General features: G+C 47.1%; 2 protein-coding genes and 1 long non-coding RNA gene across 8 annotated transcripts in view; 2 read left to right on the top strand and 1 right to left on the bottom strand.

Moving 5' to 3' along the window:
• Positions 1–881: 881 nt before the first annotated feature.
• Positions 882–4,885, bottom strand: LOC309517614. Its single transcript, XR_014213211.1, has 3 exons — positions 4,362–4,885; positions 2,783–2,904; positions 882–2,188 (listed from the first exon to the last, which is right to left on the bottom strand). It is a non-coding gene; the product is annotated as an uncharacterized lncRNA (long non-coding RNA).
• Positions 4,886–5,114: 229 nt separating this feature from the next.
• SRCAP (Snf2 related CREBBP activator protein) overlaps positions 5,115–22,724 on the top strand; it is a 32,207-nt gene continuing 14,597 nt past the window's right edge. The window contains exons 1-20 of one of the 6 annotated variants that reach the window (XM_082196838.1): positions 5,115–5,309; positions 10,639–10,712; positions 11,786–12,030; positions 12,311–12,553; positions 12,718–12,903; positions 13,533–13,673; positions 14,694–14,910; positions 15,163–15,449; positions 15,760–15,847; positions 15,959–16,048; positions 16,643–16,798; positions 17,799–18,052; positions 18,127–18,304; positions 18,548–18,684; positions 20,013–20,182; positions 20,280–20,472; positions 20,556–20,692; positions 20,960–21,146; positions 21,313–21,482; positions 22,039–22,388. In XM_082196838.1, coding sequence (XP_082052964.1) covers positions 11,974–12,030; positions 12,311–12,553; positions 12,718–12,903; positions 13,533–13,673; positions 14,694–14,910; positions 15,163–15,449; positions 15,760–15,847; positions 15,959–16,048; positions 16,643–16,798; positions 17,799–18,052; positions 18,127–18,304; positions 18,548–18,684; positions 20,013–20,182; positions 20,280–20,472; positions 20,556–20,692; positions 20,960–21,146; positions 21,313–21,482; positions 22,039–22,388 — 3,241 coding nt within the window. In that variant the 5' untranslated portion in view covers positions 5,115–5,309; positions 10,639–10,712; positions 11,786–11,973. The other 5 variants (XM_082196839.1, XM_082196837.1, XM_082196836.1 and 2 more) reach the window with 5 other exon arrangements.
• On the top strand, positions 5,852–10,076 carry LOC309517607 (uncharacterized protein). The gene is made up of 2 exons (XM_082196842.1): positions 5,852–6,353; positions 6,402–10,076. The coding sequence occupies exons 1-2, from the start codon at positions 6,200–6,202 to the stop codon at positions 9,902–9,904; spliced, it is 3,657 nt and encodes a 1,218-aa protein (XP_082052968.1). The 5' UTR covers positions 5,852–6,199; the 3' UTR covers positions 9,905–10,076.

Genomic DNA, 22,724 nt, shown 5'->3' with positions numbered 1-22,724 from the left:
AGAGTGGAGGAGGAAGTAGGCCATTGATGCTGCTTGTAGCCTGGTTGCTTATGGCAAGGGACCCGTCCATAATCCGCTTTCAAACCAGTAGTTGTCAGTCTTCAACACCTCTGCCACAAACACTTCCTAATGTTGAGAAAATACACAGAAGGGGCAGACATCTTCAAATCCTGTACTGTCCTGCTATATTATAAAACTAGGTTGGCAGTGTGAAATTGTTGTCATTGGGGAAATCCCCTGGCTAACACCAGCCTGAGATCTCTGATTCTGGAGTTTTGTTTCACATCCCTTCCAACTCCTTAACATAAGGTTACCAGATTTTTTTCAATGAATCTGGAGACACTTTTCATCTTCAATGGATTTTTTGTGGGGGCTGATTTGTAAATCCGGGGACTGTCCCCGGGAAACGGGGACATCTGGTAACCCTACCTTAATGCCATAGGCTGTTTGGGCTTTGGTAGAATCTGGGGGAAAGTGATAAAAGATGTGGCATTACAGCCAAAAACGAGCCAGGCCGGGACTACTACCAGGTTGCACTCTTATTTTTCTCCATTCTCACTTCAAAAGCCACATCTTGTTCATTGCAATCCCTTGGAAAAAAGTGGAAAATCTCACTAAATACTGAATGGTGATGATTACATAAGTGGCATATATATTATTTGGCTTATACTCCTTGTATTTTTACAAAAGTTCTCCATTGCAGCTATTTTTTAATCTCTGTGATAATAATAGGACTGAAGAGGTAGGTAAAATTGAAAGTTTCTTGTCTGTGAAGTTAGCTTTGTACTTTTCTGCTTTCTAGTGGTCTAAATGTTTGGTGCTGTCTCTTTCCAACCAGGAGGGAGCAAAGAATCTGGAGCGACAATGACTGAAATCCAAAATCTCTTTTAAAACCACTTTAATAAGAATGAACTTTTCTTTCCACTGCCAAGCCACAAATTTAGAGATTTTATCATGTTCTAGGAGGTGATGCAGGGATCAGTTTTGCAGAAATGAGTGCAACTAGCCAAATGCTATATCCTAGGTTACTTTTATTTTTTATACACAAAAACAAAACAAAAAACCCCACCTACGTGCCTGGTTCAGTTTGGACTGAGGCTCAGGTCTGAAACATGAAGTATTGGAAAAGTGTAGTAGTCCTTACTCTTGCCTTTTATACTCCACTGTCTACAAATTCACAAATTGAATTGGGTGGCAAAAGCTTTTAGGAAATCAGGAATCCTGCAGTTTTCAATCTAATTTGGGATTGTGTCTCCCAGCTTTTAAAAATGGTTTTATTTTTATATTTTTAACACACAAAGATACATGATCTCTTTGGGGTGGTACAGAATTATCCAGAAGACTGAGATGGATCTCTAATGTCCAATCTTCTTGATGAGCTGTTTTGTATGATTTTTTTTAAAAAAACTGGTAGATCAATAAAGGTTCCCAATTGTCCAAAAAAACAGAATCCCTGTAGTTTATAGCAAGTAATTTTTATTGTTAACTGACCTTTGTCAAATGGGAGCTAGTCCTTCAGAGTAGGCAAACTGACTCTTCCCATATTTTGTAATCAGAATATGCACTGTAACATGTAGGTTATTTAGTAAATATTGATGCTTTCATAATATGTTGCCAGAATATTCCCAATAACATAATTTCTGGTCTCAAAAGTAATACTTGTGAAAAAAGTTAAAACAAGAGGTTTCCAAATGATAGCTGTCATTGGAAAGTAGTTATCACATATAGGAATGCTGCGGGGTTTTTTAATTGACATGCAAACATCCCGAAGCTGCTAATACTACAGTCCTAATTCAATGGGACTTACTCCCAAGTAAGTATTGCATCTTAAACTCTACATCCTCTTTAAACTCAGTGGTGTTGATAACAAAAGATAAAAATTATTTCTGGGTTGAATATCCACTGAGATTTATAGACCCCCAACACAGATTTCAACCTAGTCCCAAGCTAGGTCTATTGATTTAACTGACCTTGTTCTATGTGTGACTAAAATTGGATACCATCCTAAGACAATTTATTGTATAGTGAAAATGATTTTATAAACCCTTGGTAAAAACCTTCTGAGGTGTTGTCCTCATAATACATCCTCAGGAGTTCTTCTACATATGTTTCCAATTGTTCCTTCAGAACTGGATGTCATTCATGGAATGTGTGACTTTTTTCCTTTTATGATGAAAATAAAAGTTACCTGAAAGAAACATGTCACGGATGAAGGCATTTTAATGAATTGTTTAAAAACAGAAGAATCTAGTTCAAGCACACAATCAGCAAAGTTTGCATTTGTGTCTGCAACAAGCGGAGCTACGTACAGCAGTGATAGATAACTAATGCTTTAGGTCATGCTAGACCTATAAAGGTAAAGGGACCCCTGACCATTAGGTCCTTTCGTGGCCGACTCTGGGGTTGCGGTGCTCATCTCGCTTTATTGGCCGAGGGAGCTTCTGGGTCATGAGGCCAGCATGACCAAGCCGCTTCTGGCGAACCAGAGCAGCGCATGGAAACACGGTTTACTTTTCCGCCGGAGTGGTACCTATTTATCTACTTACACTTTGACGTGCTTTCGAACTGCTAGGTGGGCAGGAGCGGGGACCGAGCAATGGGAGCTCACCTTGTTGCGGCGATTCAAACCGCCGACCTTCTGATCAGCAAGTCCTAGGCTCTGTGGTTTAACCCACAGCGCCACCCACGTCCCTCATGCTAGACCTATAGTTTGACTTAAATATAAGGCAACATTGTATGGTTATCAGTTTTTTTTTAAAACAGCGCACACATACAAACTTACCAAGCTGCACTCCAATCCAGAAGTCCAAAACTTCCATGGATTCATGCATCCTTTATAATATCTTGGGGGGGGGGTGATTACGGATGGACACTCTCTATCATCATCACTTATGACAGTGGGACCTATGGAAGCAGTTAACAAAAATGTTTTTTTTTTTACAATTTAAAAATGACAAATACAGAGGAATCTTGGGGAGGGGGCTGGATACATCATGTGGGCTGCAGGTTAGCTCTTCCTGCTACACAACATAGTGGTTTAAATAAATTTAAAGTTGCCATATATTCACAATAAATTGGCTTGATCAAAGATGCTAGTACTCGATATAGCTACAATTTTGCTCAAAATCCCTGTGTGTTTAGGACTGCAGCATTAACTTGTTTATCCTTAGAATAAGTGGGTGGGTGTCCTAGCTAGCCGTTAGTATTTGTTTTTTCCACTGCAGCCAATTAGTCCAGTGTTTCCCAAACGTTTTTGGGCAACGGCACACCTGTTTACCGGGAAAAAATCTTGCGGCACACCACCATTAAAGCCCCGCCCCGTGACGTCAGCGCGCAGCGTCACGCCGGGAGGGACGCACAAAAGTGAACGTTTTTTCCCTTCCCCTTGCCGGGGTGGGAGGAGGCAGCAGAGCGAGGGATTGAGGGACGGCGGCAGCTGAGGCGGCGGCGGCTGTTGTGGTGGTGGCGGCGATAGCGGGCGGAGGAGGAGCCGTCGCCGGGAGTTGCTGCTGCTGCTGTTGCTGCCCGGACATGCCGGCCTCCTCCTCCTCCGCTGTCTCGCGCTCCTCCCTTTTGCGCGCGCTGCCCCGCCGCTCGGCACCAGCACCGCGGAGCCGCCCCCGGCTCGACGCGGATCCTCGCCGCCGCCGCCTCTCGCCACCCGACTCGCCCGCCTCCCTCCCACGGCACACCAGCCGGTGTCTCACGGCACACTAGTGTGCCGCGGAACACCGGTTGGGAAACACTGAATTAGTCAATGACAGAAATAGGACTTGAATATAGGCCTCTCACATATTAAGTCAAGTAGACATTGCATTATACAGTCTCTCTCTGTCCCCATTGTTTTATATTTGTTGGACAGGCCCAATCCTGAAGCATCATCTAGAATGGAAGTGAAGAGCAAATATTTGTAAACGTCATCCCCTTATTTTATTTAGAAATTAACTATGACTTATAGTTATCAAAGCAATAAATATGGTAATAAAAACATAATTAAGAGCAGGTAAAAATGAATTTATAAGCAGGTAGCTGAAGGCTTTAGCATGAACCTAAAATGTTTATTCAAAAGTAACATCTATTAAGCTCAATAGGGTTTACTGCTAACTGTGTGTGTAGGATTATGGCCTCGACCACATGAACATGAAAAGGTCTATGCTACATCTAAAATGAAAATACTGGTTTTGAAATAACTTTCATATTTGCTTTAAGTGCCAATGAGTTCTTTCCCTTTCCTTTGCCAAGTTAGCCAGGCCCACTTTTGCATCTAACGTCAAAATTTGGAATTGGTTCCCTTTGGAGAAATCAGGATTTCAAACTCAAAACTCATTGAAGCTCTGGAGTTCCCAATGCAGATTTATCACCTGTAAAATCAGTGCACTGGAAGTTTTGAAATGAGCTCGAAATGTTGTCAACGCCTTGTCAACCTCGTTTCGCGCGACGGTGCGAGCACCCTCCCTTGTAAACGATATTCATTGAAACTTTCCTGACTTTCAAAGTCGCATCCGAAGTATCTGCGAGTCCTAGTGGAAGTGCATGTTTTCACGAGCCAAAGCTGCCTCTTCTCATTCATAAGCGCGCTGTGCATCTTGTTTTGAGCACCTTCGAATAGTCGCGCCAGCCCGCCCAGCGAACAATTGGAAGAAATTTTGAGGAAAGACAAATCGAGTCCTCCCTCCCTCCCTCCGTCCGAAAGAGAGAGGGAGACTCCAACCCCCAGCATCCCCCAGGACTCCATTTCCCAGCATGCCCTTCACTCGCGATGGCCTTTCCCTCGCCCCGCGGGCTCGCAGTCCCGCATCCCGCTCTATCTGATTGAGCGCCGTCTTCCGCAATCCTTCTGGCCCCCGGCCTCTCGCCGGGACGCCGTCCTCCCTCGTGACGTGCCTGTGAGACACTTTGGGTTTGAGTTTCTTTTCTCTTTCTCCGCGCACGCACACCCTCCTTCGCGTTACCCGAGCTCTCGCGAGACTTGAGCGCCGAGGCCGGCGGGTGGAGGGAGCGGTGGGAGGAGGGAGGGGCTGGCCCTGGCGCTTGGTGGTGGCGGCCGCCATTTTGCCGCGGCGGGTCGGGTCTGGCTCGGCGGGGCCTGGTTAGGGATCAGCATCCGGGTGGGAGGGGTGGGCGACGTGCCGAGGAGCACCGGCGAAGGCCGCGCAAAGGGAGAAGTCGCACGGGAGAGGCCTGGGGGCCGCGGATGGCGGCGGATTCTCTCCGGCCGAGGCGGCGGCGCTGGGGCTGAGGCGGCGGCAGGAGGAGGCGGGGCAGGAGGCGCCTCCCCTCCCTCCTCACTCCTCCCCCCTCCCACCCAGGTAAGATGGCGGACCGGCCGGGGCTCTACTCCTCTCGCTCACACCCACCTCCCTGGAAGGGTGCAAGTCTCTGCTTCGAGTCGGGAGGGAAAAGTGAGGAAACAGATAAGAGCGCGCGCGTGTGCCTGGTTGCCGGTGGTCGCGCGCGCGCGCGGCCTTTTACCTCCCCAGTCCCTTCCTCTCTCCCGTCGGTCATTTCCCTCCCCTGCCTATAGAGGGCGCACTAATGGAGTGTGGCGGGGCGGGAAATAAGAGAAAGGAGCCAATGTGGGAGCCGCACGCGCTTACCCAGCCAACGGCCGCTCTCAATGCTGGCCTATTATTACTTCACCTATCGCCCTCCTCCTCCCCCCCGTCACCTCGTTTCCTCGCGCGCCGCGAAACCGACCAACCAACGGCCGCCTACTCCTCAGCGGGTGGGGGAGGGGCGAGCGGGGATTCTCGGGGACTAGGGAGGGAGGGCGAGGGAGGGAGGGAGGGTTTTGGGGAAAACCGGGGCGGGGTCAAGGGGTCAAAGGGAAAAGGTGGGAGGGAAAGGGTGACAAAGGGGTTAAAGGGTGGGGGGGAAATCAAAGGGCATCGAACTTGTGCTGAAAAAGAAAGAAACTAGGCGTCAGAGGGGGAATCGCTTGCGATTAGGGTGCAATGAATGAATAAATGCAGGATTGCGGGTACAAGGATTGATTTTTAGCGGGGCGCAAGGGTTCTGAAAAAGGGTGACAAGTTCAAAGGGTATTAGGGTATCATCTGGAACTTGAGCAGTTGTACAGCTCTAGGGTTTGGTTGGCTAGGGATAATACTTGAAAAGTTGGGAGTGGGTTGCAGTTACTTAGCACCATCAAAGTTTTGCAAGAAACCAGACCAGAAATAAGTGAAAGGTTAATGTGGTCATGGAGCCTGAGGAGGGGCAGGCTGAAGCTCAGGATGAAAGGAAGGGAGAGGAGGCTGTAGTGGAAGGACCTCCCAATGAGGCAGAGAGGAAGATATCTGGATTGCTTCCAGAGATAGGTGTGGGACAGGGAGAGGCTAAAGACTCAGAGACAAGTGAGGGGAAGGTTGAGGACTCGTTGGGGGCAAGTCAGGGGGAGGCAGAAGAGGAGGCTGAAAAAGAACATGAGGCACCAGCTACTGGAGAGTTCATGGAACCAGACCTGGATACATTTGGACCCTTAGCAGAACTGGATAGGGGGGTGGCTGAGGATGCACTGAAAAGAGAAGTGGCATTAGGAATGTCTGGGGAAGAGGCTGAGGAAATTATTGAACCAGATCTGAGAAAAGCAGAAGAGTTGGAGACAGTGATTCTTGAGGAACTTCAGCTTAAGAGTAATAGAGAGAAAGAAGAAGTTGAAGAGGCAAGAGAACCAAATCAGGAGGAAACCAGTGTTTTTGGGAGCCCAGACGAGAGGGAAGCTGAGGGGAAGACTGGAAAAGGAATGGATCAGCAGGAGACTCAGGAATTTGTTCCTGAGGAAGAAGCACTGCTTGGAGAGGGTGAAATGGTTCTAGAAATGGGGGGAAATTGGACTGAGGAGGTGGCAGGGCCAGACCATGGGAAAGAAGAGGATTTGGTAGAAGAGGACCGTGTAGATTCTGGAGAGGGGGTTGAAAAGGGAGATGAACAGGAAAAGTTGATGGAACTGGAAGAGAGGGAAGCTGAGGCAACTGTTAGGGAAGATGAGGCAGTGGGGGAGGCTGAAAAGATGCCAGAGTCAGTGGAGGTGGGAGAGAGTGACAAAGAAGGCGAATCAACAGATAATCATGGAGAAATGGAGGAGTTGTCAGGACTGGGTCAAGGGGAGATCCTAGAGGTCACTGGAAAGGAAGAGGATGTGGCACCTGCAATTGACTATGAGGAAACTGAGAAGGTGCCAGATGTAAATGAGAGAGAGCTAGAAGAAGTGACTGCAGAGGAAGATGCAATATTGGCAAGGGGTGAGGAGGAGTTGGTAGGACTAGGTCAGGGGGAAATTGAGGTGTTGACTGGAGAGGAGGAACCAGTTTTGGGTAAGAGGGAGGCGGAGATGACAGTTGGACCAGGTGAGGAGGGACTTGGTGAGGAAATTGAAAGGGAAGACAGGGTATCTGGAGTAGATCAGAGAGAGGCTGAAAGCATGATTGTGGAAGGAGATTTGGCATCATCAGAGGGTTGGGGGGAAGTTGAAGACTTGGTGAAGTCAAGCAGGGGAGAAGCAGAGGAGGTGGCACCATCAATGTATCAAGTTAAAGCTGAAGTCCTACAAGAAGATCTGAGGGGGTCAGAGTTGGTGATTGCTGAGGGAGAGGCAGGTGCAGCTGAGGAGAAGGCTGAGCATTTGGTGGTGGCAAGTCAGGGAGAAGTTGAGGGTGAGACTGAAAAAGAAAGTATGTCATCAATATTGGATCAGGGATCACCAAGAATAGATGAAAAGCAGGCAGAAGAGGTGGCTGCGGAGAAAGATGTGGAATCAGTAGAAGATCAAAAGCAAGTTGAGGATTTGGCTGGGATAAGTCAGGGTGAGATTGGCAGTATGGTAGCCACAGTGCAGGAAGGGGAAGATAAGAGGGAGGCAGAGGTGGCAACTTCAAAGAGAGATGTAGCATTTATTGAGGGGGAGGGTTCAGTAGTGACAAGTCAGGTAGAGACTGAGGAGGCGACTGTCAAGGAGGATATGATACACGTGGCTCTTGATGTGGCTGAGCAAGTGATAGGAGCAGCTCAGAGGGAAACAGAAAAGATGAGTGCAGTGGGTCAGGAAGAAGGAAGGGAGGAGGCAGTGGGAGCACCAGTGAGAGTAGCTGGAGCACAAGAAGAAACTGGAGGCCTGGAGGAAGAACTTGTGCAAAGTCAGGAGATGGGGCCTGGAGAAGAGGTGAAACTAGGAACTAGTCAGGAGAAAGTTGGAGAGCTAGCAGAACCAGAACAAAGGGAGACAAAAGAGCAAGTAGGACTTGATCAGGGAGAAGCCAAGCAGTTGGGTTCAACTGAGAGGGTTACTAGGGAGGAGTCTCGAGAAATAAGAGAGGCATTATTCAGGGATCAGAGTGATACTAAGGTGCTGGTGGAACCATTTCAGGGACCAGTAGTGGAGGTTACAAGTGTAGGTGAGATTGCGTTGACTGAGCAGCATCAAGGTACTATGGGAAGAAAGGTACCCTCTCAGGAGAAGACATTAGTTTGGAGCCCAGAATTAGAAGAACAGTTGGGAGGACCAACTCAGGAGGTGGCAGGCGTGCCTTCCAGGGAGGGGATAGAAGATACCAGAGTCACCTGGTTGGCATCTGATACGAACCTGGCCCAAGGTCAAGTGGAACCAAGCCTGAAGGTGGCTGAATTGAATAAATCAGGTTCCTCAGTGCTGTCATCACATTTGTCACAGCGCACTGCCATAGGAAGTCAAGAGGAACGTCGCAAGTTGAAGGGGAAAATAATTTCAGGGTTGGCAGGATTACGGCAAGGGCCAATACTGGTACCACATCAAGGGGCAACACGCTCATGTGGATTCCGTCGTGGAGTGCTGGAGCACAGGGCTCCAGGGTTGATTGTGACCAGTTTAACAGCAATGGCTCAGCAAAAGGGAATGATTAAGGAGGCTCGTACGCAACTGGGAAAGGGTGAATTAGATCAGAGGGAGACACGATCAGCTGAATTGAGGTCTCGTGCAATTAGGGTTAAGGTAGGTGAGCCGGTGGTTATGATGGGGTACAGAATTGGACGGGAAGGGATGTCATGTTTCTCTGAGGCAGATAACAGGATAGAGAGCTTTCAGCAGGTTCCTGTGATGGAGGAGGCAGGAAAGGGATCTGATCAGACCCCAGCAGAACCACCGAGGCAGGAACAGATAGTTAAGGAGTTGGAGATACTGGCCAAGGATGTTGATGACAGAGCAAGGCAACATCCAGAAGGAATGTACTTGCCATGGCTTGGTAGGCCACTGACACAAGATTATTCGACAATACGACCAGGTTCTGGTTGGACTGCAGGCCTTGGGTCTGGGCATGGACTTGCTTTAGGGCCATTGCGGGCTGGAATAAAAGAACGAATAAACATGATGGTGACAGGTCAGGGAGCAGTAAAGTCAGCAGGACCAAGTCCTGAGCCACCAGTGTCTGGGATGGGAAGAAGGGTGTATGGGCTTACAAGCCAATCAGCCAACGTACACTGGCTGAAGGACGTGTTGGGATCTAAGCAGACAGTGTCTCGACTCTCTGTAACAGTTCGTGGCTCAAAAGCAAACAGTCCTGACTCTATGGCAGAGAGACGAAGTCCAGGCCTCTTAACAGGAAAGCAAGAGTTGAAAGATTGGCGGGATGGGGTAATGGGAATTGCAATTAAAAGGTACAATGCCATGAGGCGGGCAATGTGGGGCGAAGGCCCAGCTGGTTTGCATGTGAAGGGAGTGAAGGTGGCTGAAAGTCCCATTGATACTATTCCATTGAGTTTTCTTAAGACTAGTTCCATTCTGGGGCAGGTTGAACAGAGGGCGCTGAGGCTGGCACAGCATGTGGAGGGTGAGGCTGTGTCAGGATTGGAAGTAGAAGGGCAGGGGCTGGCTGAGAGGCTGAAGCAGGATATGGAGCCAGCAGGGTCAGGCCAGGGAGGTAGAATTACAAGGTAACTGGGTTAAGTGTGGAGTGAGAGGGAAGGAACAAAAGGTTTGGGAGATAGTGGGTTATTTATGAGCTAGGGACAAAATTGAGCTATAGAAGCAGAGAGTTAATAGGACGCTATAGCAATAGAGTTGAGTTGCAAAATCTCAGCTTGCAGGATGAATGGGTTGTAGATCTCTCTCAAAAGAATGAAGCCAAGAAGGGAAGTAAACTTCCCTGGGATAATGATATGAGGGTGACGTGCAGAATATTGACGCTTCTGAAGCAAAGGTGGGTACATAGGAAGCAAAATAAAAATAATTTATTATTTATACTCCACTCATCTAGCCTGGTCGCCCCAGATACTGAGAAGATTTTGGGCTCTGGATACCTAGGCATGGGAGTGAGTGAAAAGGACACTGCTAGACAACTCAGAATCCGTAAAGTGGATGGGAAAGTGAGATAATTCTAGTGGTTCACCAAACCGCACCCCAAACAGGTTCCTGCCTCTTTTCATAGGCTTGAATTTGGTAGCTGGTGCGTACAGTAAAACTCTCCACCGCAACCCGTGGGCAGGCTATTCCCATGCTGTCTGCGTAACAATAAAAGAGAGACAGGGTTTGATCTACCCTTTGGCAGAGTCGTTCAGGGTCCCAAGAGCAAGTTTGAGTGATCCTTACCTAAAGGAATAGGTTGCTGTGCATCTACCACACGCGCGCGCACACAAAATGTTCTCTGGACTAACGGTTCCATCTTTTTTCAGGTGTAGTATTCCCCAGGAAAGCGAAACCCTGGAAGTTCAGCCTGACAAGCAAGAGGAGTTCGCAGCTCACGCAGGTACAGGTGAAACTGAATACCATTGGGGAATTGGCAACAGGGTTTTAAGCAGGAACATCAAGCAAATCTAAATCTTTGGCTGTTTTTCTGAGCTCAGTGTTGGATTTATTTTCTTTTCAAAATGCTTTTTCTGTCACAAACATCTGTATTGATGGGCCAGAATTTATTATGTACTGGAATCTGGCTTGGCCACAACTAAACTTAATTTGCTTGTTGAGATATGATGGAGGGATATAAAAAGCAGCTCAAAGGAATGAAATAAAATTTACAGTATCTGTTCGTAGCTCCCCTGGAAATTTTTGGAAAGTCTAGGCATTTAGTACTAAACAGTAGAATATGTATCCAGTGGAGAAAGAGAGGGGAATCCTCTACTTGTAGGCAGGGTTTACATCTTTTGTGTCTAAATATTAAAGTTTTAAATGCAAACTTTGAGAGAAAACATTTTTTTACATTACCCAAACATTTATTCTGTAACAGAAAATGTTTGCTTGTGTGTACAAACTTAGCAACGGCGATTTTTTAATGCTTTTGTGTTTTTGATAGCTACTGTGTTGGATATATTAATTTTCTACTGGGTTCTGCCACCAGATCTCTTGTATATCGTAAATTGGGAGAGGCTAACCCCCAGTTTGGGGGGGCCTGATCCGGCTCCCAAGCAAATTTTTCTGGGGCTCCCCTGATTTTGGCAACAGCAACAAAAAAGGAAAAAAGAACCCCTCCTCCCTTCACTGTAATCATTAATCAAATCATGTTTATACTCACAGCTTCTTTTTTGAAAAAAAACCTAGTGAGAAATGAGATTTGATCAGCTGGGAACTGTTTGGTTTACATTTATGCTCTTTAGTTAATAGCTGCTTTTAAGGTGCATTACTTTCCTCCTTTAATTTTTAGTGCTTTACTTTGTGTTAAAGGAAAGTAAAATTGTAGGCAGAGGGCATGCTAATGTCATTTTGACGTTTAATTTCACTTCCTCTGAAAATCTTCCTTTAGCTTGTTCTTGAGTGGGTGTCTTTCAGTTCTTTTCAGTCTGGCTCTGATCACATTGCGACTGATTCCTCTTCATGAATCTCTAGATAATTCTGAGACAGGCAGTCCCGAGCGCAGGCTGGGCTGCCAAGGAACCCAGGAGCTGGACGGCTCGTCCCAGTGGCTGGCTGACCAGAATGAGGCCGGTTCCGAGCATGCACTGGAGCAGGAAGCCAGCACTACAACCGCAAACGAAGCTGTTGGGACGAGAGGCAAAGAGCAAGAGAGAACTAAAATGCAGAGCAGTCCTCCCCAACAGCAACATGCGCTGCAACCACAGGTAGAGTTGGAGGTGAGGGGAATCCCAGTGTAAGGCCCTGTGTTTTGAGGCCACTTACTGGATTACAGTTTTTCAAAGCACTGTAGTTCATTAGGGGTCTTCAGAATGAATTTTGACTGCTTTAGTGAAGTATGTGGATGATCATTGTACTACAAAGAGCATCTGTGAGAGTCAGAACAAGGGATGCTCTTCTCTGATGCTCTACCTAGACAAGCTCCCCAGAGCTGTTGGGTTCCTTTAAGGCCACTATAATAATTTTCTATCCTCGTTTGTCTCCTCTTGTTCATCTCAGACTGCATCGGACAGAATGACAGGCAGTAACCCAGTGTCACCAGCCTCCTCCGGCTCACCTGCCTCAACTGGCAGCATCTCACCACCACATCTCACCCACGACTCCTCGCTGGACAGTCACCCAGGTTTTGATGTTCCCAAGACACAGAACAGAGCCCTTGTGTCGCCCGGGATGTACACCTCCCCGGACCCTGCAAGCATGTGGGACAAGACACACGCGGAGATTGCTGAGCAGGCCAAGCATGTAAGCCACACATGGTCCAGGGATCATTTGGCCCCTTCTGCCCTCTTGAAGTTGGGCATGAACATACACAATCTAAGTTAACATTCTGTTTAGTTTGTCCTTCCAAGCTGCAGTTCACAAGGATACAGTGTTTTGGGCTAACTGACTTGGGGGATGTATTCCAGGAGGCAGAGATTGAAAACCGCATCGCAGAAATGAAGAAGGAAGGGTTCTGGTCCATGAAACGGCTGTCGAAGGTGCCTGAGCCAGTCCGGCCCAAAGTACACTGGGATTATCTTTGCGAGGAGATGCAGTGGCTCTCTGCTGACTTTGCCCAAGAGCGCCGATGGAAGAGGGGTGTTGCGAGGAAGGTGAGTTTGATGGAAACAGCTGCCAATTTCCAAACATTTAACCCATCTCAGTCAGTTTTCACTCATGCATTCCAATCTCTGGGTTTAAGGGCATTTCATAATCGTGCCATTTTGTACAGTGGTGCCCCGCGAGATGAATGCCTCGCAAGACGGAAAACTCGCTAGACGAAAGAGTTTTCCGTTTTGGAGGTGCTTCGCAAAACGAATCTCCTATGGGCTTGCTTCGCAAGACGAAACTGTCTTGCGAGTTCCTGTGTTTTTTCCCCCTCCCCCCTTTTTCTAAGCCGCTAAGCCGCTTATCAGCTGATCCGATAAGCCGCTAAAAGCCGCTAATCCGCTAATCCGTCAATGGGCTTGCTTCGCAAGATGGAAAAAACCACTAGACGAAGAGAATCACAGAACGGATTCTTTTCGTCTTGCGAGGCACCACTGTAACACCTCAGGCTTGTGGCTTGTGCTGCTGCAGAAAAGCAATATAATATGTGTGTCCCTAGGGTTTCCATCCACTTTAGTGAAGTGGAGCTAGCTCTTCCCTACGACCCAGATTTAGGAAGGACTGTTTAGAGCCGTGGAAATCTGTGAAGACTTGTGATTATTAACATGATCCTTCTCTCCTTTGTTGCTTGCAGGTGGTGCGCATGGTGATCAGACACCACGAAGAGCAGAAGCAAAAAGAAGAACGAGCCAAACGGGAGGAGCAGGCCAAGCTGCGCCGTATTGCCTCGTCCATCGCCAAAGAGGTCAAGCAATTCTGGAGCAACGTAGAGAAGGTACGTGAGGAACCTGTCTGGCATCATAAAAGCAGCATGCAGGCCTTGCTCCTGAATACAGGAGCCACACCTTGAGCCAGGTGTCTGGAGCTGGTTGCCTCTACTTTGCCTAATCAGAAATACTGTGGATTCATCCATAGAAGGGTTGAGTGAATCTCTTGCCTTCATAGTTTGTTGGTGGAATTTCTCTAATTAATATATGCGTATAGGTAAACGTAGGTGTGTGTGTGTACATATATATGGATATATATACATACACACATATATATACATACATGCATACACACACACATATGAATGACTTCATTTAGGCAAAATACGTCAAGTATAACAAACCAGAATTTCAAACACATAAAGCATGCAGTTAGTTGGAGGTTTTGTTTGTTATGTATTTATGTCCACTCTCACTCATTCTTCACTTCTGCATTCATATTAAAAAGGCGAGGCAAATTATGCTTTTGTTTATTCTCCTACAGCAGTGAAATGAATTGTTCTGCTCTGTCTCAAACATCAGTTGCTTTTATTACTTGTAATTGGAGTTACTGTTCCAAATACAGTGGTACCTCAGGTTACGTACTTAATTCGTTCTGGAGGTCTGCTCTTAACCTGAAGCACCACTTTAGCTAATGGGGCCTCCTGCTGCTGACGCGCCACCGGAGCCCGATTTCTGTTCTTATCCTGAAGCAAAGTTCTTAACCTGAAGCACTATTTCTGGGCTAGCGGAGTCGGTAACCTGAAGCGTATGTAACCTGAAGCATATGTAACCTGAGGTACCACAGTAACTAAATTGGGGTTTCTTGCTTTTACATGAGTAACAAAGTGCTTTTTAATAGCTTTGAAAAATTTGCATGGTTAAGGTTGCAGAGAAAAGAGTGGCACTGTGTGCACAGGGCTGGTGAAGACTTTGAGAAGATAGTAGCTCTTTGCCCATGTTGCCTTTAACTCAAGAGCAAGTTCTAGCACAGCACATTCTGCAAGAATGAACTTGGAGACTTCCCCGCCAAACTCTTTTTTCCTCAGGTTGTGCAATTCAAGCAACAATCACGTCTGGAGGAGAAACGGAAAAAAGCCTTGGACCTGCAGCTAGACTTCATTGTGGGCCAGACAGAGAAATACTCGGACCTCCTGACCCAGAGCCTCAATGAGACCTTTCCAGTTCCCAGCAAGACCGGTGGCTCCCATGCGGGCTCTACTGCCTCTAGCCCACCACACCCCAGTCACCTCGCTGAGGATGAAGGTCAGAAACTTAAAAGTCTCAACCCTTTCCTCTGAAACTGCCCAGCCCCAGCCCATCCAGGGCTGGCTCAACACAGGTACCCCTATATGGCTTACATCCTATGAATGTAATTGCAGGGGGATGCTTCCATGCCCATTCCCTCCTCCTGCCCAACCAAACATGGTAGAATTGTAATGTGTGCTTCTTTTGAGGAGAGACTGTGTAAGCCCCAAGGAGTTGTGTCTGACCACTCCCCTCTTCCTTCTCTGGCAGATGGGGATTTTCAACCCCATGACGAGTCGGATGATGAGGAGACTATCGAAGTAGAAGAGCAGCAGGAAGGGAATGATTCAGAGACTCAGCAACGGGAGATTGAGTTGCTTAAGCAGGAGAGTGAACTGCCCCTAGAAGAGCTGCTGCAGTCACTGCCACCCCAAATTTTGGAGAACTCCTTCAGCGTGCCCCCTTGTGCCTCTAGTTCTGAAAATGATGAAGAGGAGGAGGGTGACAGTGAAGAGGAAGAGGAGCAGGACGAAAAACAGACTTCCAAGAAGCTAAAGGTGTGCTGCTGGTTTATGGGCAAGTCTTGGGTTCAGATGCGTAGGGAACTCTACTTAGAATATGCAGCTACAGAATTCTGACCATCATGCACACTTCGATGGGCATCACCAGCAGGTAGGAAAGGGACACAGAGTCAGGCAATGGCTCAGGCTGGGCCTGGACAGGCAAGGGCCTAGCTGTAGATAGCAGGAACGATTAAGTTAGTTGAGAATACTTGTTGCCAAATTTCTGTCCTGCTTTCTGTGACATGCACATGCACTGCTAAAGGCCTCCCATCTTGGTCTGAAAGCCCTTTCTCATATTTGGCAGGAGAAGCCAAAGCCCGTTACTCAGAGGAATAAAAAACCCTGGAAGCCCGATGAAGAGGACGAGGAGTTCACTGCCAATGAGGAGGAAGGTGAGCCTGTTATTTTGGGTCTGTGGTTGACTGAGCACGTTGGAAACTTGAGGCAGGGACCAGCGCTGGAATCCTTTCATGCAGTAACAGAGGGCATCCTTCCTCTTGTAGCTGAAGATGAAGAGGAAACAATAGATGCAGAAGAAAAGCTGGAAGGAGATGTGGATCACAGCCAGGAGCTGGATGAGCTGGCCAAGGAAGGTTCGGAATCAGATGGTGGCTGGGGTGGCAAATGGGGGTCAGGACTTTCATTCCCTGGGCCCTGAACACTACTCGCTTTATTACTAAATTGTGTTTCCGAATGTCTGCTAGGTCTGTGAACCATCGTTCCCAGAATTTCTGCTCTTAAAGGGACGTAGGGCCAGGGTAAGCACCTGCCCCAACTCAGTATTGTATTTCTTGCCCTACCCCCAAGTGTTTCCAGTTCCCCTGGAACCTGTAATCTGACTTAGTAGACCAACCTTATTTGTTGGTGAACTGAGTTGGGCCTATATTGGTTGCACTATGTCTATTTCCCATTTTTTTCCACAACCATGGAAAAAAATTTTTTGCCAACAAAAGTCTAAAAGGGGACTGATTTGAACTGATGGACAAGGTTTAGTGAGCTCAGAAATGATAACAAGTCATTGAACCCAAAACCTAGGCTGGGGTTTCCAAGATGGAACCCTCTGTTCTAATTTGTAGCTAGTTACAGAACCAGAGGGCCACTTCAACAGGATATGATCAGGGATCAGAGAAGAGAACTATCTATCTTAGTGTTTGGGCATAATCTTGTGCTTTCTTTCCCTTTGGCAGGTGAGTTACCCATGGATGAGTTGCTGCAGAAATACGCTGGCGCCTATACCTCAGACTTTGAAATGGAGGAGTCGGACACGTCATCCGAGGCCTCGGAGCCCAGCACTTCTGAGTATGAGGAAGAGTCAGAGGAAGAAGACAGCAGTAGCCAGTCAGGTAAAAGGAAGGGAATGGGTCTTGTAAATTTGGAGAGTAATTGAATCTTGTGTGTAATTACAGTGGTACCTTGATTCTCAAACTTAATCTGTTGCGGAAGTCTGTTCCAAAATCAAGGCGTGTTTTCCCCATGGAAAGTAACGTAAAACAGATTAATCTGTTCCAGACTTTTAAAAACAACCCGTAAAACAGCAATTTAACATGAATTTTACTATCTAACGAGGCCATTGATCCATAAAATGAAAGCAATAAACAATGCACTGTACTATAAAATAAATAAAACAGTATTGTAGATGATAAAAATTAAAAGAAAAAAAAATTCTTACCTGCACTGATGATAGTCATTGTTTGGATGGGTTTTTTTTTATCCATTTCTGCAGTCACACAATCATTCAGTAGCTGAACTGGGATCCACACAGTCACAAAAGCAAATTAACTGAAAAAGCCTCGAAACAGAAAACACAAAATAAATAGCAAAAACAAAAGCACCAAATATAAGGTCCAAATATCACCTCAGAACTCCAATCAGAAACGGAAGGCTTGAATTACAATGGGGGGGGGCACAAAGTAGCAGTGCAACGGGAAACACGGAAATGGAAGGCTTGAATTACAATGGAGGACGCTAATTAGCGCAACAGGAAACACAGGGCTCAAAACTGAGCATGTTCGGCTTCCAAAAAAAACCTTCCAGTTTTGCAGCATTCTGGTTCCAAGTTGTTCATGAACTAAGCTGTTCGAAAACCAAGGTACCACTGTATTATCTCCTCTTTATAGCTGAAGGTATTCTTAGCAGGTGTCCTCAAGTATTTACCTCAGTCTTGGGATCAGACTTTGTTTTTGAAGAAATGTTTGTCCCCAAAACAACTTAACATGCTGCATTTGTCTTGATGGAACAAATGATTTCTTGTATAGAGCAGTGTAGTTTGTAAGGCACTGATTTAAAGATGATAGCAGTAAGTTGCCCAGCTGCTTTTTGTCCTGACATTGCTACTTCTTTCAGATTCCACAGAAGAGGTGGAGAGTGAGCAGGATGAAAGTGAAGAGGAGGATGCCATGGAAGGCGGGGAGGAAGAAGCCTCTGTGAGCCAGGAGGAAGACTTTGGTGTTGAGTATCTTCTGAAACAGGATGAGGATCGTGGTGGCGAGGGAGACAATGACTCGACTCCAGCCCCAGGGCCCAAGAAGGAGATCACAGACATAGCAGCCGCAGCGGAGAGCCTGCAACCCAAAGGTTATACTTTGGATACTACGCAGGTGAGTCAGAGGGAATCTGCAGGGGATTGCACTGGAATAAAGCAGGCAAATTATATTGCCCTTCTCCCATGTAGGTTAAGACGCCTATTCCCTATCTGTTGCGTGGGACACTGCGAGAATACCAACACATTGGTCTGGACTGGTTGGTCACCATGTATGAGAAGAAACTCAATGGTATTCTGGCGGATGAGATGGGGCTTGGCAAAACAATCCAGACGATCTCGCTGCTGGCGCATCTGGCCTGCGAAAAGGGTGGGTCAGGAACTTTGAGAAGAGAACGGAGGGTGAGGATGGGCTCCTTGCTAGAAGCAGTAGATGGCATCTTAAACCTCCTAAGATGTGGAGTAACAAAATTCATGCTCTCAGTGCTTTTAGTGGAGGGGAGAGAGCTGGATTTGCTCAGGGGAGGGCATGTGGCTGAGGAGTGAGGCACAGAGGCAGCCTTGGTCTCCAGAGTCATGGAAGCTTCTCTGCTGTGCTTGTGTGCTCCTGTAGGCAGCTGGGGCCCCCACCTGATCATCGTTCCCACCAGCGTGATACTGAACTGGGAGATGGAGATCAAGCGCTGGTGCCCCAGTTTCAAGATCCTCACCTACTACGGGGCACAGAAGGAGCGTAAGCTAAAACGGCAGGTGAGAGAACTCAGGCTTTGCCAGAGATGGGTTTTGTGTCTCACAGTGTAAATGGTTTTAATCCTCCAGATAAGCATAAAAAGGGGTCTTTGTGGTTGAAAAAATGTAATGTTGGGTATCATTTTCCTCCAGGAAACATTCTTACTTCTATGGGTCCTTTGATAAAATATTTAAAAGATTTCCCTCCCACACATCTAAGTAAATCAAAAAGGGTGACTAGTCTACAAAGTGAGAAACTGGACTATTAGCATTATTTTGGGTAGCATGTACTGTATGGTGCTAAATTAGGTTTGGTGGTCACGCTGTGCTAATAAGAGATCTGTTTTAAGGAAACTGAGATGATGCTTGTGGGTAATTGTAATGCAGTCTCTGATCCATATGTGGCTCACAATAGAAGACATATAGTTAGCATAATTTCCCAAAAGCACAAAAAGAAAGTATTGAAATAGTATGTGTCATACGAGTCCAGGGGATAGAGATTACCTCATATTGTAAAAAGAGGCACAAGTTGTACTCCAGAATTGATTTGTATTTGTGTGTCTATTCATTTTGGGGAGTGGGGGGGGAACCAGTTGGTGAAACATGGGCAAATCATGCTATCGTATTTCTTTGCTGGCACACGACAAAGGAATATGAAGCCCACCTCTATAGCTCAGTTGGTAGAACAGGAGACTCCTAACCTTAGGGTCATGGGTTCGAGCCTCGTGTTGGGGAAAAGATTCCTGCACTGCAAGGAGTTGGACTAGATGATCCTTGTGGTCCCTTCCAGCTCTACTTTTCTATGATTCTCTGAAAAAGACATGTTGGTGGCTCAGTTCTTTGGTACTCCAGGAAACATAAGGTAGGGAAACCCTAAGTAGAGATATTAAAGAATTTTAGTTATTTTTAGTCTCTAAATTACTTGATAATAGTCTGGAATGCATTTAGGGCTGAAATAAGGGGTTCTTAGATCAGCATTGTTTTTAAATAAGTAGTGCAGGACCCTCCTGTATACACTCTTTGGCACCTGCTTAAATCATTTTTGTTTACCCAAGCCAGTTCAGACATATAGAATGTTTCATGTGTTATATCTCTTTTGAATGTTTTAAAACATCTGTTTCTAATTGCTTTCTATCAATATTTTTAATGTGTTTTTTATCTTTGTGAAATGCTTAGAAGTTGTTGGTTTTTAAAAAAATAATCAAGTGGTACATAAATTTTGTTAAATAACTATCAAAATAAGAAACTCAGAGAGGGCTGGAAGTTCCCTGCCGCAGGTCTACAGCTGTTGAGCTTGGTGCCTCTTGCGTTATTGGTCACAATTGTAAGCCTTCACTGTCTGTACTCAGGGTTGGACCAAGCCCAATGCCTTTCATATCTGCATCACCTCATACAAGCTGGTACTGCAGGACCACCAGGCCTTTCGACGCAAGAATTGGAAGTATCTGATCTTGGACGAGGCTCAGAACATTAAGAACTTCAAGTCTCAACGTTGGCAGTCTCTGCTAAACTTCAACAGGTGAGTGTGTGTGTGGTGGTGGGCTTGAGATTGGGGTGCTGGTGGGGAACGCCTCCCTCTCAGAGGTTCTCACTGTCCTGTCATATTCCTGTTTCAGTCAGAGGCGGCTTCTTCTGACCGGAACTCCTCTCCAGAACAGCCTGATGGAGTTGTGGTCCCTCATGCACTTCCTGATGCCCCATGTCTTCCAGTCCCACCGCGAGTTTAAGGAGTGGTTTTCCAACCCACTGACGGGCATGATTGAGGGCAGCCAGGAGTACAACGAGAACCTGGTGAAAAGGCTACACAAGGTGAGCGGGGTGGGGGTGAGGGTACAGAGAGCAGCTGGCGTGGTTGGAAGGCGAATGGGAATTGATTCTCTCCACCTCCCCAGGTGCTGCGGCCCTTCCTGCTGCGGAGGGTGAAAGTGGATGTAGAGAAGCAAATGCCAAAGAAATACGAACATGTCATCAAGTGTCGGCTTTCCAAGCGCCAGCGTTATCTCTACGATGACTTCATGGCCCAGGCTGCGTAAGTACAGAAAGCTAGTTGGGGGGAGGGAGGGAGGGATGGGGTGCTGCACTAGGGATTGCTTGGCTCTCAGTGGCCTGGATCTTAGAGGAGAGGGCTGGTGGGCAGAAGCTCTGGAGGATGAGCCCAGTGTTTTATTCTCTGGCTTTGGTTATTCAACGCTGGACAAGCCATCCTTTATGCCATTCCTCCTTAACATCAGCAGCTGTTATTCTGATGCTTGGCACCTCTGAGTCTGTCTCACCCTGTGGCTGGTTTCTCTTTTAGCACCAAGGAGACATTGGCAACGGGGCACTTCATGAGCGTCATCAACATCCTGATGCAGCTCCGCAAGGTCTGCAATCACCCCAACCTCTTTGACCCACGGCCAATCCACTCGCCATTTATCACAGAAGGCATCTGCTTCAACACAGCTTCCCTCATCCTCCATGCCCTTGACAACGACCCTTTCAAGGCAAGTGTGTTCTCTCTCTGGTCTAGTAGGAGAGGGAGATGCTCCAGGTTGGGCGAGAGATCATTTGTCTTTGGGGCAAGAAGGGGTATGTGTAAGTACCCAGGGTAACCAGACCCTATAATTGGGACTGTGCTTATTTCCTGCATATGGGCCTTGCTCCTTACAGCATGCGGACTTGGGCATTTTCGATCTGATCAACTTGGAGGGCCGTGTGTCCCGTTATGAGACAGACACATTCCTGCCCAAGTGGAAGGTGACAAGGAAACTGATTGAAGAGATTGCTGAGTCCCCAGACCCTCCTCCCAGACCCAAGCCTGTCAAGATGAAAGTTAACAGGTACCTGTGATTCTTCTCATTCTCAATAGTGGGCAGCTTCCAGCAGTGGATTAATGACGATGATGATGATGATGATGATGATATTTATTTATATGCCACCCATCTGACTGGGTTGCTCCAGCCACTCTGGGCTGCTTCCAATAAATTATAAAACTACAGCAAAACATCAAACATTAAAACCATCTTTGCTCTTTGCTGTCGAAAGTCTGCACACCCCATATTGTTGCTGCTTGTATTAGAAAAGCAGCACTGAACATTTTATCTTGGCCTTGGATTTGTCGATGCTGGAGAATGCAGGAAGCTTTCTAGCACGGAAAAGAGGCTGACATCAGGTTTTCCTCTTCCCAGCTGCATGGCAGAATATGGACTAACCGCAAAGCCCTCACCTTAGTGACTTCCCAGGATCCTGACTCGGAATATTCCTTTGGCTAAGGCAGAGAAAGTAAAGTAGTTGTGCTTGAGATTCGCCTAACAGGGGATCTTCTGTAGAGAACACAGATTTTGTGAGAAGAGGATTTCCAGTGTGTTAGTTCTAAATCGGTCTCTCTACTCACAGGATGCTGCAGCCAGTGCCCAAGCCGGAGAACCGAACTGTGGTGCTGGTGAACAGCCCTCGTCCCACAGCCCCTCTGCAAAAGCCCATTGCCCCTGTTCTTCCAGAGACACTGACGCCCGCTCTGGCCCCCATCCAACACCCGGGCCCAGTCTTGCCAGGACCAGTGCAGCCCCCGACACTCCCTGTTGCAGTCTCTCTCCCCATGCCCATCCCTTTGCCCTCCTCACCAGTGACCATGTCAATACCAGTGCCTCCTTCCATCAGACCACAGACCCAGACTCTAGTGCCTACGCTGAGCCAGAACAACACAGCTGCTTCTCTGCTGCAAGGCCAGGCCTCTACTCCACAGGGTAAGATTCAGAGATCCCAAAGCAGTGGTAACGGGGAGGGAAGAAAGGGGGCTGGGAGCTAATTCACTTTCTCAGTTGAGCCCTGGCATCTCAAATTCTTCTCTACAGTGATGTACTAAGAATTTTTACTGCCTGAAACGTATCTACCTTTCTGGCATACAAGTATTCTGTATTGGGGTGTCAAATCTCTCACTATAAAAAAGGGGTTTTTAAGCTAGTAGCCCTTGCAAGTTGCAGGGGGGAAATGTGCCCATTTTGTGCGTTGGAACAATTTCAATCCTGCATCTGAATGAGAGAGAAGAGGGTATTGCTTGGAAGGGTTAGTAAAGGCAGAGA

This window comes from Podarcis vaucheri (genome assembly GCF_965113315.1).
Source record: "Podarcis vaucheri genome assembly, chromosome: 13".
NCBI classification, from domain to species: domain Eukaryota; kingdom Metazoa; phylum Chordata; class Lepidosauria; order Squamata; family Lacertidae; genus Podarcis; species Podarcis vaucheri.
The sequence above is the reverse complement of the archived record's forward strand: the minus strand, read 5'-3'. Positions and strand labels throughout refer to the sequence as shown.

What these genes read in the sequence shown, in the direction of transcription:
- LOC309517607 (XM_082196842.1), top strand. Translation starts at nt 6,200, where the DNA reads ATGGAGCCTGAGGAGGGGCAGGCTGAAGCTCAGGATGAAAGGAAGGGA. An exon ending in GGCTAAAGACTCAGAGACAA is followed by an intron (nt 6,354 to 6,401) that starts GTGAGGGGAAGG and finishes AGGGGGAGGCAG; the next exon opens with AAGAGGAGGCTGAAAAAGAA.